Source organism: Pinus tabuliformis, chromosome 4_2 (assembly GCF_031772625.1).
Source record: "Pinus tabuliformis cultivar Carrire ecotype Pingquan chromosome 4_2, CPIR1, whole genome shotgun sequence".
NCBI classification, from domain to species: domain Eukaryota; kingdom Viridiplantae; phylum Streptophyta; class Pinopsida; order Pinales; family Pinaceae; genus Pinus; species Pinus tabuliformis.
This window is the reverse complement of record NC_142304.1, coordinates 657,602,523-657,618,877: the sequence shown is the minus strand read 5'-3', so window position 1 is coordinate 657,618,877 and position 16,355 is coordinate 657,602,523. Positions and strand designations below refer to the sequence as shown.

General features: G+C 34.1%; 1 protein-coding gene across 1 annotated transcript; it reads left to right on the top strand.

Annotated features, from left to right (window-relative positions):
- The first annotated feature begins 4,895 nt into the window (after positions 1 to 4,895).
- LOC149171121 (formate dehydrogenase-like) lies at positions 4,896 to 14,646 on the top strand. The gene is made up of 3 exons (XM_089427444.1): positions 4,896 to 5,011; positions 12,490 to 12,699; positions 14,291 to 14,646. The coding sequence occupies exons 2-3, from the start codon at positions 12,532 to 12,534 to the stop codon at positions 14,486 to 14,488; spliced, it is 366 nt and encodes a 121-aa protein (XP_089283570.1). The 5' UTR covers positions 4,896 to 5,011; positions 12,490 to 12,531; the 3' UTR covers positions 14,489 to 14,646.
- The last annotated feature ends 1,709 nt before the right edge of the window (positions 14,647 to 16,355 follow it).

The following is a 16,355-nucleotide window of genomic DNA, read 5'->3' as shown; positions in this document are numbered from 1 at the left end:
TCCCTTGTGTGTCAAACTTTGCAAACCTAAGCTGAGAAAAGCTAGGTATGATGTGTAATATAAAAAGTAAATACATTATTAATAAATTAATCACTTGGAAAAGCGAGACACTAAGAGATGAGATTCTTGCCAAATCACATTGGTGAATGGGAAAGGATAATTCTTTCATGGTAAAGCTTCTCGATTTAATTCTAGATAAGTTGGATGGATTGGAGATAAATATCCATTGAGAAAAACATAAAAGTTGTGCGGGAGAGAAAGGCAATCTTCTATGAGGAAAATCCTCATGGGAGAGAAAGGTGAGCTTTTATGAGATAAGCCTACGCAAATGGATAAAAAGATCCATAAAAGCGAGACACCGCTAATGGAAACCATATCATGAAAGAAGGTATTGCATAGATCAATTGGAGGCGGTTGATCCATGGCAAGAACCTCGACTCGGTGGTGAACTGAAGAGTCATTTCTAGGTTGGGTAGCGGTGCTTTGTTTTCCAAGTGTCGTTCTCTCTTTTGATCTAGTTTGACTAACTTGCGTGGATTGTTCTGTATGTTGGTTTCTTACCCTCTATGTTATAAATTCCTTAGCATATGAGAGAATTTGCTTGAGTTTTAAATGCACTGCATGTGGCGTTAATGAGATGATTTTATGGATGCACATAAATGAAATTCTAATTATAGTCACAGTATGTGGATCTTATGTAGAATTGGTGTTAACCTGTCTTTTGTTAAGATAGTGAATAGTCGTGCTTGAGCCGCTATGCAAATTTGTTAACTGTGGTTAAGGCTCGACTGTATAAACTATGGTACAAGTTATTTGTGCTATGCATCCAATGCTGCGCTTATGATTAATTGTGCATAATCCCTAAGATACACATGTTAACGTGTCATGCAACTGTGGCAGATGGATTATTGATTATGTATGATAAATGATTTTGTTTTGAAACGGTAGAGCCTATGGTTCGGGTTATCTAATATATGCATTATGCATTATAGGATGAATTGCATCCATTGAGGCGTTGTAATTATTTATTCGTATTGCATAAGATATATGTCGGTGGTACTTTCGGCCATGACAATAGGAATATGAACATGCTATATGGCAAAGCTAGTTATTGTAAATGGATGACCTGATCTCCATAAATGTTGGATTGAATCGTCAAAGGAGGGATACTTGAATGCGGGATATTGAATAATATTGATTGATTCATCCTCTGTGATGTGATGTAGGCATGGGTAGAAGTGCTTGTGTTAGCTTTGTTATGAGGTAGTTGTATATGAACGCGTGTGACAACCATTACATATAAATTTATTACAAGCTAAAATTAGTAAAGGAAACCAATATGTTGCCTTTAATACTGTGGCTAGGAGGTGTCTACTGAAAGAGGACCCAAAGTTGATCATAATTCATGGAACAAGGTACCAATCAACCTTAAGCACAATGCAAGAATAGGATGAAAACCTTAAGCATGACCACCAACTCATCGAATGGCCTTGAGGCTGCAATATGCAAGAAGAGGATGAAAAACATTGACTTTGAAAGCTTTTACAACCAGAGAACCTTAAAACCCCAACTCCCTCCTTAGGACAAGTGTATTTGAGTTTACCAAGAGTTGGCTTCCAACACACCCAACGCTCAATGCCAAACATGACATGGTACACTAAAACACAAAGACTGTAAAACCTTTCAACATATCAACAAAGTACACATTCTTCCTTGAAATACACATTCTAAGGAAACCCACAAATGACTTCTCCTCATTTTGAGGATGGTACCTAAGTTAAATTGGATTGCATAGGGATTTCTTAACACAGGGTTCAAAATTATTACAACAATATACTCATTAATCACTAAATATGTCATTTGTAGGAATTGCAGTTAGGTGGGGAGGATAACACTCCTATCCATTTTTAAAGCTACACCCAATTAATAAGTTCTCCGTGTGCCACAATAAATGCAATTTTTATGACTATAGTGACACATCCCTCGAGATTTCCTTCCACACCAACACTTTTATCCATGAACTAAAGAGTGACTATTTCATTATTATATTATACATACATGTTAATATAAGCATTAAAATTTGTATTCCTTTGTAAAAAATGCTAGTCCAAGAGATACATTTGATCACCTTGTCTTGTATCCAATATCCAATGTTGACCCCTATATCCTTAGATCTAGAGTGAAGGTTTCATTTCTAATGTTGTGTTTGAGCTTAAATTCTAATTAAATATTTGGGTTAGCCAAGGTCATTACTTAACTTAATGGCTTTGCAATATACAATGTATCATATTTTTTTTAAGTTCAATTGGTGAGATATGTCTGGGCGATTGAACTTTCGATCACTTGGATACACAAGGGCTTGCCAACATGCTTTTTTCCAATTGTGCTACTACCCTCAGAAAATATACAATGTATCATATTAACATCCACTTAAACCAAATTGACTTTTGGGACACATGTCTCTTTGATGATGAAGGGAATCCAATTATGTGATGTCAAACACATTCCCTCACAAACACTCACAAAGACCCTACACTTTTTAGGGTTCGAACCTAGGTTGTCTGTTATGAAACCAACTCACAAAAAGATAGAAAAGATAGATCAACAACTTAGAAATCAGCCTCTTCGAGGGGGCAACCTCCTTTACATTACACAAAAGAACAATTATTGGATGATACAAATGACAAAGCCTCATTTCTATATATAGGAGTCTAAGGGGTCACAATATAATCAAAGTCAACATAACAATAATAATATAAGGGCACAAAAATAACAATAGTGGGCTTCTATGGGGCACAATAATAACAATATGGGACAATAAGGGCACAACAATAACAGTAAGGGCCACAATGACACTAGTAATGGGGGAATCACTAGTGTTATAGGGACCTAACATTGTCTATATGGAAACACTGTATAATTTTGAATTTATTTATTGTAGATTTGTACATAGATGGATATTCCTTTCTTTGCATTTATCTTTTAGACTTCTTGCTTTCACCAATTGATTTAGAGCTTATGGAGTCTCAAGTAGCACCAATCCCCTTGCTTCTATTGGATTGAATAACATGATTTCTCTTTTGAAATCCATAATATCTCATTCACATGCTTCCTATTTCTCCCATAAGACTTTAGCACAGACTCCATGATCATGTTTGTGTCCCTCTTAATAACGCACTCCTTGGAAGGGGCCATAAAATCTTTTATTAGGACTAAACTTGGATGTCTCTTCTTTCTTGCCCTTTGATTCTTCATTCAATCATACCACCCATCAACTTGTTATTTTTCCATTTTTCTTATAATGACCTTTGTTGTTGGGAAGGTGCCTTTCAAGTATTTTGTCTTTGCATATAGATACACATAAAGTATCATTATTTTAATCTAATGGACGTGGTTGTTAAAATCACCAATATTTAATTAAATATGCATTGTTATACCTTTGCTCAAGTCAACTTCAATTCAAATTCTAACACATGTGTGTATACCCTTCCTTGCTTAGTTTGTATATTGTTGTAAGTCCCCAATATATTTATGTTGGCTTTTGAAAGATCATCTCATCCCAAAATAAGTAGGGGGGATTCAATATTCAAATCCGACAGAGTGGGGTTGAAGAAATGGATATTGAAGATGGATTCAATTATAGAAACTATCTTTTTAAAAAAGGTTAGTTTTACCCCAAAAAGAAAGGCCCTCCTTTGAGACCTTGCCACAACTTCCATAGTTGTGAAATTTTACAATAATAGAACCTCTAGAGTAGAGGTTTACCATATACTTAGAACTTAGGTTGGAATTGATTTGATTCTTGAACTCTTTAGATGATGACTAGAGATCATTAAATACATAGTTTGAAGCGTTTGCTTGTAGTTATTAATGAACTTGTTAACCATCCATAGATGAATACTTCCCTTGCACATGTGCTTGATTTTGTCAATAATGAAAGAATCCTACTATGTTTTTGGTATATTCGACAAGACTACATCTTTAAAATAAAGAAGATTCAATTCTTAATGCTTTGCAATCCTGTAAGAGGGAGGGACAATCGAAGTCACGCAGGAGGAGGTATTCCCTTTGTTTAGCGAAACTCTACAGAGATAAAGCACTAAATGCAAGATTAACCCCTTGTTTATGTGATAATTAGGGAATATATATCTATTCTCTCAAAGATTAGTCTTATATATTCAAAAAGAATTTCTCATTTATTCTAAATAACACTTAACACTGTTTATAGAATAATTTCTCACCATTACAATCACAATAATCATTTTTCAAGGCAAAAACTACATCAAAACTTTTTGAATATGCAAGTAGATAATCTCCACAAATGAAGATGAAAACATATTTTGAGCATGTTTAAAGTGGATTAAAATATAATAATAAAAGACACAACAAAAATCTTGATACAATAATAGCTCAAATAATTATCTTTAACAAAAATCTATTAAAAATTACTATAAAATTATAAAATGAAATTAACATTAATAAATAATCAATTAATTTATATAAAATCCCAATTTAATAATGAATAATTACTTAATTCTTTAAGTTCCACTTCAAAGAAAGCATTGACACATCAGCTAGAGAAGGGTGCATTATTGTTTCGGAGTTCTATGTCCGTCGCATCAATATTTTATTTGATGTGCCCAATTATTTTTCCAAAGTAAAACTATTATTCAGCTTAAATAATAGAATGTATAATATTTCAAATTCTATAAAATGTATAATATTTCAAATTCTTTGAAAATCCGTTTTACTGAAACACAAATATATGGCCGTGGATGACATGATCTGACGGTAGATATTCTATCCCGCCTTTAAATTCAAATCCTCTTGGTAGTTTGGCGCCATTGCGCGTATCCCTCTCAACGACCTCAGTAGCTCGCATATGAACAATCATGGTTTGCAATCACATAAACATTGCCCCAGAATCGATCCACGAGCCACCAGATCTCTCTCTGCATGACTTCCAACAGTTCATCTGCGTTTCTTCGTGGTCAAAACGATTTCAGAAAAGGTATTTTTCTGCAAGAGAGTGCTAAAATTGCAAAGCGCCATTATTTTCTTGTCGCCGTCATGAATCCTCTACGCCTTGTCCTAATGAAATTATTTAGAGTTCTTGATTGGAAAAATTTGCCATATTTCAACTTTCTGGAAATATTTCATTAAATAAGCTACCGTATTATCTAAAATAAATCTGAAGAAAGAGGTCGTGCTCAAAACAATGTTTTAAGCAGCAAATTTCACAAGGGTTATTTCTGGTTCAGTTATTCTAAGCTTTCAATGGAAAATTTTGACTCTATTTTGGCTTACAGGCAAGATTTCATAAACTAACGCTCTCTATAAATGGACTAGACAAGGTTGTGCTCAAAATTTTGTTTAAAAAATGGCAGAGTTTGGGAAGAAGTTCTTTAAGTTAATGGATCAGCATTCAGATGCATTTCGAGTGGTTTGATTGAATGATTTCTGTCTCAGTTCCGCACATTTAAAAGTTTTGGAGAATGGGAATTGATAATTCTGGTATTTGATGGTGTTCTATTCAAATTACATAGAAGAAGATAGAAAGCTAGGGATTTTAGAGACTAAGCGTACACAATGGCACAATCTTTACAGGTTTTCGTGAGATTTTTAAGACAGGCAAATAGGATAGAAAATTAGGGATTTCACTAAGCCAAGAAAGCTAATGCTACATTCTTTACAAATTTACTTCAGAGTTTTGAGACTGAACATTTTTTATGCTTTTAGACCCACTGCTTTATGTAATTGGATTTATAAGATAATGGCTAAGGTTTTGTCTGTGAGATTAAAATCACTACTTTCTAACTTCATCTAACCAGAACAGTTTGGTTTTCTAGAGGATTGTCAAATCTATGACACAATTGTTTCAGCACAAGAGGGCCTCTACACTATTCAAGTCAACAAAGTTCCAGCAATGGTGATCTGTCCAGAAAAGCACTTTTGAATGTGTTTGTCCACTTTCCATAAGGACAAGAGTCCCAATCCCTATGGGTGGACTGTGGAGTTCTACCTGGGATTTGTTGAAGTGTTGGGAGACAACTTACTTCAGGTAGTGGAAGAAATGAGAAGCTTTAGTAAGGCTCCCTGGCTCCTTCATCTGGACCTCTATTGCACTCATTCCAAAGGTGGATCAACCTGAGTCTTTTTATGCTTTTAGACCCACTTCTTTGTCTAATTGTATTTATAAGATAATGGCTAAGGTTTTGGCTGTCAAATTGAAAGCACTACTTTGTAAGTTCATATAACAGAACCGCTTGGTTCTCTAGAGGATCGTCAGATCCATGAAGCAATTGTTTCAGCACAAGAGGGCCTCCATATTATTCAAGTCAAAAATGTTACAATAATGGTGATCAAGTTGAACCTCTCCAAGGCTTATAAAGGGTGTCTTGGCTCTTTCCGATACTTCTTTTTATCCATATTAGTTTCAACTTACCACTGGTAAATTAGATTATGGGATGTGTAATTTAAGCTTCTTATGCATTTTTTATAAATGGTTCAGCCTCTAATTTCTTAAGACCATCAAGAGGGTTAAAACTTAAAACAAGGTTGTACCTTGTCTCCTTATTTATTTCTTCTAGTTGTTGAAGGACTAAGTAGGTCCATCCTAGAAGCAAAAAAAAAAAAAAACAAGATACATTCAAGGGATTAGCAGCGACTCTTGTAAAGAAGATCATGGCATTGCATAGAACCAATTATTCCCCTGTCCTTGCAACATATCCCTGTGGTTATCCTATTAAAAACCCAGGCCCTAGCAGCAGAAGAAGTGTGTGCCTCATTTAGGCCTTCCTCTCCCATTGGTCGCCCTAGATCCTCACCCCACTTGATTAGGACAAGCAATTCTTCCTCTTTAGATTTACTTTAGATAGAAAAGATACAGAGATAATACAAACAAGAATAGTATGATTAGTCTTCTTATTAGTTTAGTATCACTTGGAATAAAGAATAACTCCTTTGTTTATATTATCTAATCAGTAACTCGCAAAGGCATCAGAATAATAATTAGGAGTTATTGGTTTCTTTTTGTAGTATATGTGGTTGTAGTAATCTATTACAAGTAGGGAAATCTTGGACAAAGAAAGTATGTTTTGGATTACATACAGTTTAGTCTTGACTCCTGAAAAAAGATAGCGGAATGTCTTTGTTAGTAGGAGATTAGGAACTAACAATACGACCGAGACTTAAATTCCTTTTACTGTTTTACTCTTGAGGGATTAAGCTCCTTAGACTTCATAGGCAACAAGAACTACAAATTACATACATCGGAATCATCATCCTTCTTTTTATTATTGGTATTAATGGAATGCTTAAGACATGAGCTTTGAAAAGATGAACAATGCTTTATTTATATATGGGTCTTTGAGAAGAGGACGAGTTAATTTAAAAGGATATTAAAGTAAGTTGAAGAAACTCTTTAGAATACTTTATAGTAAAGATCCATTTATAGTTTATATAGATACAAGCAACTGGAAAACCACCTCACTATGACACCCTTCACCTTCGTTTTTAGAGGACTTTTATACCACTTTTTCTCACCCTGGAACCAGCAGCCCACAACAAAGAGGAGATATCAGATTCCAGATCCTTATGATATATATAGCATTGTCACATTCACCCCCAAGAAGCTACAAACAATAAAGTGAGAGTTATCTTTTAGTTTGTAGTATTATTAGCAGATCAGATTAGGTTGGTCACTACACTCCTCTCTTCTTGTTTCTCCTCCAGAGCCTTGGTTTATATTTGGGTCTTGTTGTGAGAAACGTATGAAGGTGGAAGTATGAAGATCCTTGGATATGCAGAAGTTGGATCTAGGATATGTTGGATTAGGATTTAGAAAGTACATAGAGAATAGAATAAGAATTAAGATTGTATAAATTAACATATAGAAAGTCGTGTCCTTTGATAACAAGGAGAAGGAACAGAGTCGTGTCTTTTGATAGTGCATGGGTATTGATAAAATGTGATGGAATGCATTTTTGATGAGATGCTTGACCATAAGATACTCAGGAGTCAGAACCTTATGACTGTTTGGCTTGAACAAACGCTGGACTTGGAATTTGCTCAGAAATGAATTCACTGTATTATATATTTACACTTGTAGTTTTGTTGTAATAGCTACAGGCCTATGAGCTTAAACCCTGAACATACATATGCATTGATGTGTGTAATTAAGGTGAACAACCTGTATACCTTTCAATACCAGGGCAGTGAACATAGCCCAAAACTTGTAATGACAACCTTGCTGAATTAGTTACAGGAAAGGTATGTGTCCTTCCAACTATACCTAAACATATATATGTGGCATGGGAGTGATGGGATATTGTTCTTTGGCTGCCTTAGTTTTTGTATGTTAAGTGATCTGGACTCTGGAGTATTAAGACTCCTCCAATCATTATTTAAATCATGGAGGTGATGTCAAGTAGATCTGAGTGAGATTCTCTAAATTGGATCTGCTCATCTAGCTGACTGTTCTATTAATTATTCTTGAACACCTGAGGATGTGCATTCTAATTGATAGAAATAATACCTTGTCAATTTTGAAAGATAGTCTCCCAGCCAGGCCTGTTTCTACTTTGGTTTTGGGTGAGGATATAGGTAACCTACCGGTGCCAAGAGGGCTGAAATCAGGAAAAGTGACAATACATCTTACCTGGATTATCATATTGATATTTACTGTGACTAGATTGATTCATTATCCTTTTGGCTGTACTTACCCATGGGTTTTATTTTTCTCTTATTACATTCCTGAAAGATTTGCGGAAGATCTCAAAGCGCTCTTCTTTGTTTAATCCGTCTGTAATGATTGTTTTCCAAAATATGCTTGCAAAAATATGCTTGAGCTATTTTGACATATTTAATGTTAATTTTAAGATATAGGAATGGTATTGGGTTTTTCCCTCATGGTACAGAAATGGAAAGAAGATGAAGTGGACAACAATAATTAGAATTATTCTTAGAAATTAGTTAATGGTTGGTATTGAAATAAAAATAGTTATTGTTTTAAAAAATGTGATTTTATAATAAATTAATAACAATGAAATAATAACTCTCTTGTTTATATTCAGCCTGTAGGCTATTCAATTCCATATCATTCCATTATTATTTACAACTCATTTAATTGTCAATCTCATGCTATGATATTGGCTTTATCCCCAATCCAACATGTACTGCAGATTTACCTTGATCTTCACTTGTGTTATTGTATGTTTTTGCAATTTCTTGGAAAGCTTTAATGCATTTGGTCTTTTATCGACTCCTTTGTAATGGTGAGATTGTACTGTGTAATAACTGTTCTCCTGTAGCTTTCGTATTTTGGATATGGGGCATTATATCTCGAGAAACACAGATAGACTAACACTCTCTTTATTTTCCTGTAAATAAAACAGAGAGTTTCAGGTGCTTGAATCAGGGGTGGAACACTATAATGCTAAAGAGGTTCAAATTTGAAAATTGTTGAATGCCTTTCCTCCATAACAACCGAACAACTCTAGCATAACAAGTGAAACAACTCTTTAACAAAATGGAGAGGGGAGGTGCAAGTAAAACAACTCTTTCAAAAAATGGAAGCTCTCTCAAATCGGGCAATGATGACTCCAAGGACTGCCTTTTGAGTTCTTTAATTTCCTTCGAACTCTCCTCTCCTTTTAGAAGACATTTCAAGGGCAAAGATAATTGCATTTCTAGCCTTCCCATTTTTTGTTCCTTTCTTGTGGTGGTTTTCCCAACAATTTCCACCCTAAGTAGCGTTGTTGTGGACGAAGTTTACTATTTTCTTATAAATGACATTTTGCTCCTTCCTTCGAACGTTTCGAACAACTTTAGGTACCATTGTTTCCTTTAGAAATGACAGTTCCATGTTTAATTCGTTGTTTCGTTATGATGTCCTCTCTTTAACCGTGGTGACCTACGTTGCGTTGTATTTGGTATAATGGTGTCTCCTAAAAATTGTACCTATCTCAGTTGTATCGACTCTGAAGGTCTGGGAAGTATTTGATTTGCTTGAAATTTCTGCTATATTTCAGTCTCACTCTCTCAAGCAACAATTGTCTTGAAAACAAGTTAGCAATTCTTTTGGTAGCTTTATATGGTTCAGTTTACAATCCCCTGCCACACTTCTCAGAGTACCAAGATAATTTATATGTTCTCTTTTTTGTTTTAACTGTCTTCTGTGTCTGTTGATGTATGACTAAATATAATAATATAGTTGAACTACTCATATTTTAATGTTCTCATGTAGTTTTTACTACACGATAGAGTTGAGGTCTCTCGGGTTTCCTCGTAATCTTACCCTTGGTAGTCTATCGACATCTTTGAGGTATGTTCATAGGTTCCAACCAAATCATGTTACAAACCACACATGATCAGAGTGACATGTGGACTAGCTGAAGAGGAAACCAGAGCAGGGTACTTCCTAACTGTTATTCTACCCCGGATTCAGAGGAGCAGCCAGGATTTTATCCATAGTTTCTTTCCTTCCAACTTTAGATGGGATCTCACCTCAACCTTCTGCCTTGGTGGTCAATCAACATCTTTGACGCCTGTTCGGGGTTGTGCCATATTAGGTTACAGATCATACATAATCAGACCGAGTTATGGACCAGCTCCAGACAGATCCAGAGTATGGCGCCTTCCACCCATTAGGGGTAAATCAGCTCCAGACTGATCCAGAGTATGACACCTTCCACCTATTAGACTAGGCCATACATAATCAGAGCGAGTTATGGACCAGCTCCAGACAGATCCAGAGTATGGCACCTTCCACCCATTAGGGGTAAACTAGCTCTAGACTGATCCAGAGTATGGCACCTTCCACCCATTAGGGGTAAACCAGCTCCAGACTGATCCAGAGTATGGCACCTTCCACCCATTAGGGGTAAAACAGCTCCAGACTGATCCAGAGTATGGCACCTTCCACCTATTAGACTAGCCCTACATTCAGCAGAGCAGAGATAATATTTTCAAGAGTTTCCTTGCTTGGACATTAGATGATAGGAGAGCCGAGCATCATCATTCCTATGCCTCCCGTAGGATCACACAACTGGATCCTTTCTTAAGCTTTTGGCAATTCCAACAGTGATCCAATAGCCTGGTTCCCACCACCATTGACATCATCCCATCCCTCTCTCCAGACTTTTAGTGTAGACACTCTGTTGTATCCCTACATTTATGCTACTATTAGATAGTTTGATAGTTTTTTTTTCTGCTTTGTGCAGACTATCATTGTGTGTGATATATATATATAAAATATCAGTTAGGTTGAGTTCAAGTCAGGGTCACTTTCAATGTTCGATGGAAGAATGGTTTATCCAATTGCAGGATGTTGTCACTAGGATTATGCACGGCTTGGATTAGCTAGGTGTATCTCGCAATTGACTTTTGCCCCCACATTCAGCAGAGTAGAGATGATATTATCAAAAGTTCATTAGATAAGAAAGCAGAGCATCCTCATTCGGGTGCCTCACATAGTATATCATACAATTGGATCCTTTCATGAGCTTGACAATTCCAACAATGAGCCAATAGCTTGTCCCTCCTCATCAGGGTTAGAGGACATTGACATCATCCCATCACTCTCTTTTGCTTAGCACCAAGCTTTCCAGATTACCAGTATAGACTCTCCAATTGTATCTCTATGTTTATGCTACTTTTAGATTTCCAGTGCATTATATATATATATATCTATATATATATATATATATATATATATATATATATATATATATATATATATATATATATATATATATATATATATATATATATATATATATATATATATATATATAATCAGTTAAACTGTGTTTAGGTTGAGATTAGCTCCAATGGTTGATGGAAGAATGATTTGTCTAATTGTAGGATGTTGTCAATAGGTTTGTGCAAGGCTCTGTCTCACTAAGTGCCTTACGGAATAATTTTTACCCTTCACAAGTGGCTCCCACTCTCAACCCCTCTCCATTAAATCGACCCCTCTCCATTAAATTTGAACATGACATTTCATGAATTAAATCCAACACAAACTACTTGATCCACACTAGATAGGTTTATTCTATTGTTAAATTTGAAAATGACATTTTATGGGCTAAATCCGACACAAACTGCTTGATCCACACTTGATAGGTTTATTCTATTGATATATATATATATATATATATATATATATATATATATATATATATATATATATATATATATATATATATTTGTTTTGGTTACACTTAAACTACACAATTGTCATTGTTATATTTTTTTAACTTTATTTTTTCTCACTTTAGGAGTTACTTTTAAAACAACGCATTTTATTTATTCTATTGTTGTATATATATTTTTGTTTTGGTTACACTTTAACTACACAATTGTCATTGTTATATTTTTTAACTTTATTTGTCTCACTTTAGGAGTTACTTTTAAAAAAACGCATTTTATTTATATTGGATATATTTTTTAATTCCATTGATTTGTTTGTATCATCATTGGTTGAAGATCAACGAAAGTAATGTGGTGTCCGTGGCAGAAGATGAGCTAATGCGCATTCTCATATTGATGCGAAACTTTGTGCCTGGATATAAGCAAATTGTTGAGGGTGATTGGAAAGTGGCAGCAATTTCTTACAGGTCATATGATCTAGAAGGGAAAACTATTGGTTCTATTGGTGCAGGGCGTATTGGCAAAGAACTACTTAAGCGTTTAAAGGTATTCATTCTTAGGATCTAGTACTACTTCATGATGTTGCAAACTTCTTTTCAAAAATCAGTGTTCCATAATTCTTACGCATGCATGTTGTTTGTTTCAAAATTTCAATCTAATAATAATAAACATTACATGATGTTGAATTGAATTGCGTTCCTTTGTATAGCCCTTCAATTGTAAGCTTCTTTACCACGACCGTCTTTCTATTGGACCCGAATTGGAAAAGGAAACTGGAGCAACATTGGAGACAAATCTTGACGAAATGCTACCTAAATGTGATGTACTTGTCATTAATATGCCTCTTTCTGACAAAACTAGGTGCGCCTTATCCCAATTTCATAAATAATCTCTCCCATTATTCACTCAAACATCAATAGCACCTATATATTTTGTACAACTTGTGAACAAAAACCTAATTATTTTTTCTCTTGCCCTTTCCTTTTGGTTACAGTAGGGGAATGTTTAACAAGGAAGGTGTTCTCTACCAAGCCTAACTTTTCTCTCAGAATCTTAACAGCCCCTTTGCAAAGGGTTTCATTAGAATGACAACAACCCGCATTTAAAGCATTTCTCCACCCATCCTAATTAGAAATACAATTTTGGGTTCTCTACTAATTTTCTCCACACCCATTTAATCTAACAATGGACATAGAGCATGTATATTTATACTTGTGTGTTGGAAATACCATTTTATACTTTAATGTTTATTATTTTTGTTTTATTGTTATTACTTGAATTTCTTCTTAACAAGTGGTTGTGTTTCTTTTGGTTTTAGTGAAAGTATGGGCTCCAATGTTGGCTCTCTTATTATGGAGTATAATTCATCTTTGAGAGTTTTTCAATTATTAAAGTAGGTTAGTCAATTGCTTAAAATATTAAATTTATTTCAAAAAGTTTTTGTTACTTTATAGGTTAGACACTGGCTTGAAATATTAAACTTATTTCAAAATGTTTTTGTTACTTTATAGATAAGGCGTAGATTTCTTGGCTCTATGATGAAAATAATGAAGGGAAAATACATGTTAATATGTTACTTGTGCTCTTTGACTGAAAAATACACAGTGAGAAAAAAATGTATATTATGCTAATTGAGGAATGTTTTTCACTTGTCGAACTTATAGTATTGAATTTAACACACTAACACTTTACAACAATGAACTAACAATATTCATGACAAAAATAGCAATATGGAAGATTTATCTGCATAATGAAAAAGGCAATATGGAAGATTCGGATCACGTTCCAAGGCATTTCTTAAAATGTGGATGTGACAAAAGGTTGTTGTGGAAGTTGTTGTTTGTATATGGAAAATTTCTTGATCATTGTGTATAATCCTAATGTTGATAGATATGTCTACTAAATGCTTCCAGTTAATGGGGCATTGATTTGAGCATTCAATATATTTTTATTCTTTATCAAAGTATTCTTTTGTTGTATTTATATTTTTCAATTTATGCCTTACGGCGTTTCCTTTGCAACATCTGGTGCAAATGCTAGTATATCTTACCTCATTTTATGGTTAACATTGTATAACAAAAACATGCGTTGTGTTATGTAATTAATACTAACATGTAATATTGATTTTTTTTGTCAGAATGCTATAGGTAATGATTGCCAAGACAATGATCCAAATTATGTTCAACATATATCAGGAGATGATGAGGATGAGGATGAGGATGATGGTGGTGAAGGAGGAGATGATGATGATAGTTGCGGTGTTGGTGATGATGTGGATCAGAGTAATGAGGATGGTCAAGATGATCATGAGGATGATCTTGGTGGTGGTAGCTAGGCATGCACATGCATTGTTTTTTATGAAGAAATTATTGTGTAGAATGACATTGTTATGTTTAGATGGGTGTTGTGAATTTACCCTATATCAATGAGACATTTTGATTTTGTAATCATACGATGAGTTTGATTTATGTATGTTGTTAATTTATCGTAGAATAACGATATTCATGAAATATTTTGATTTGTTAATCATATTTGAATTTTACTTGTTTTGATTAAAAATAATACTGATTTTATTAGTATTATGTTGCTATTTTATACATGTTTTGAAAATTGTTAATGACACATTGTTATTTTTTTGGATGGATGTTGTCAATTTCTCTTAAATTTCTTTACAAATGATTTTGAATTGTGATATCTGCTTTAATGATATTTAGAAACTATCATATATTTCACTATGAATCTATAAAGGGGGTCATATATGTAAAGAAAAATATACTCTATATAAGAAGTCAAATGCGGATGTAACCATGGATGCAAAATTGAAAGTAAAATTGGATGTTAAACTAGGAATTAATACAAAATGCAAACAATTGACATACAAAGTGTTTTAAATTAGAAGTGAAAAATTGTGCAATAGTTGACACAAAGAAGGGAACAAAACATGGCATACAAAAGGATATCAAATTGGGCAAAAACAAGGACACATAAATGGGCACCAAATTAGATGCGAAAAAAGACAACAACTAGATGTAAAATAAGATGCAAAGTTGAGCATTAAAAAGAAGCAAAAAACGTTACAAATTAATATGCCAAATGATGATGCAAATAATGGTGTAAATTTGGGATGCAAACTTGGGTGCAAAAAAGGAAAAAAAAAAGATGTAAGAAAAGACATAAAACAAGAGGCAAAATGGGGCTGAAAAAAGGTGAAACCAAGGATGCCATATTGGATGTAAAAAATGATTCCTAATCACATGAAAATTTAGGCTTGAACTCAGACACAAAATTATATGCAAATGTGGACATAAAATGAGGCAAAAAAAGATGCAAATTTGGATGGTGAAAATGATGTAAAACTAGACACCAAAAAAATGCAAAATTGGATGAAAAAGTCGGTGTAAATAATGGTGCAACATTGGACACAAGTAGACACAAAAAAATGGTGCAAAAAGGGGCATAAAATAGCTTAAAATTGGATGCAAAACTTGGTGCAAAAACAAATACAAAAGTAGACGTAAAAAATGGCTCTAAATTGAATGTACCATTAGACACAAAATAAGATGCAAAGGTGGACACAACACATGACTCAACATAAGATGCAAATATAAATGCAAATTTGGATGCTCAAAATGATGTAACATTAGATGCAAGAGATGGTGTTAAAAATGATGCAAAATTGGATGAAACAAATGACGCAAAATATGGTGCAAAATGAGATGGGAAAAATGGAGACAAATCAAATGTAAATGTGGATGTAAAAAATGGTCCAAAAAAAGATGCAAAAATGGGCACAAAAATGGATGCAAAATTTGGTGCTAAATCAAATTCAACACATGGTGCAAAGATAGGCACCAAAGCTGGTGCAAAAATAGAAGCAAAAACTAGTGTAAGACTAGATACAAAACCTGGCGTAAGACTAGATGCAAAAACTGACACAAAATGGATGCATAAAAAGACGTTAAATTGGATTCAAAATACAGTGTAAACTTGATGCAAATGATGGTGCAAAAATGGAAGCAAAGAATGACACAAAATAGGAAGCAAAAGAGAATGAAAAATAGATGCAAAAAATGACAGAAAACTAGAAGCAAAACCTGTCATAAAATAAGATGCAAATCTTGGTTCAAAATTTTACGCAAAAAATGATGCATAGTTTGGTGTAAAAAATGATGCAAAATATAGCGTGAAAAAGGATGCAAAAT

Coding starts and splice junctions, on each gene's coding strand:
- LOC149171121 (XM_089427444.1), top strand. CDS start 12,532: ATGCGCATTCTCATATTGATGCGAAACTTTGTGCCTGGATATAAGCAA. Junction 12,700..14,290: donor AACTACTTAAGCGTTTAAAG/GTATTCATTCTT, acceptor TTTTTTTGTCAG/AATGCTATAGGTAATGATTG.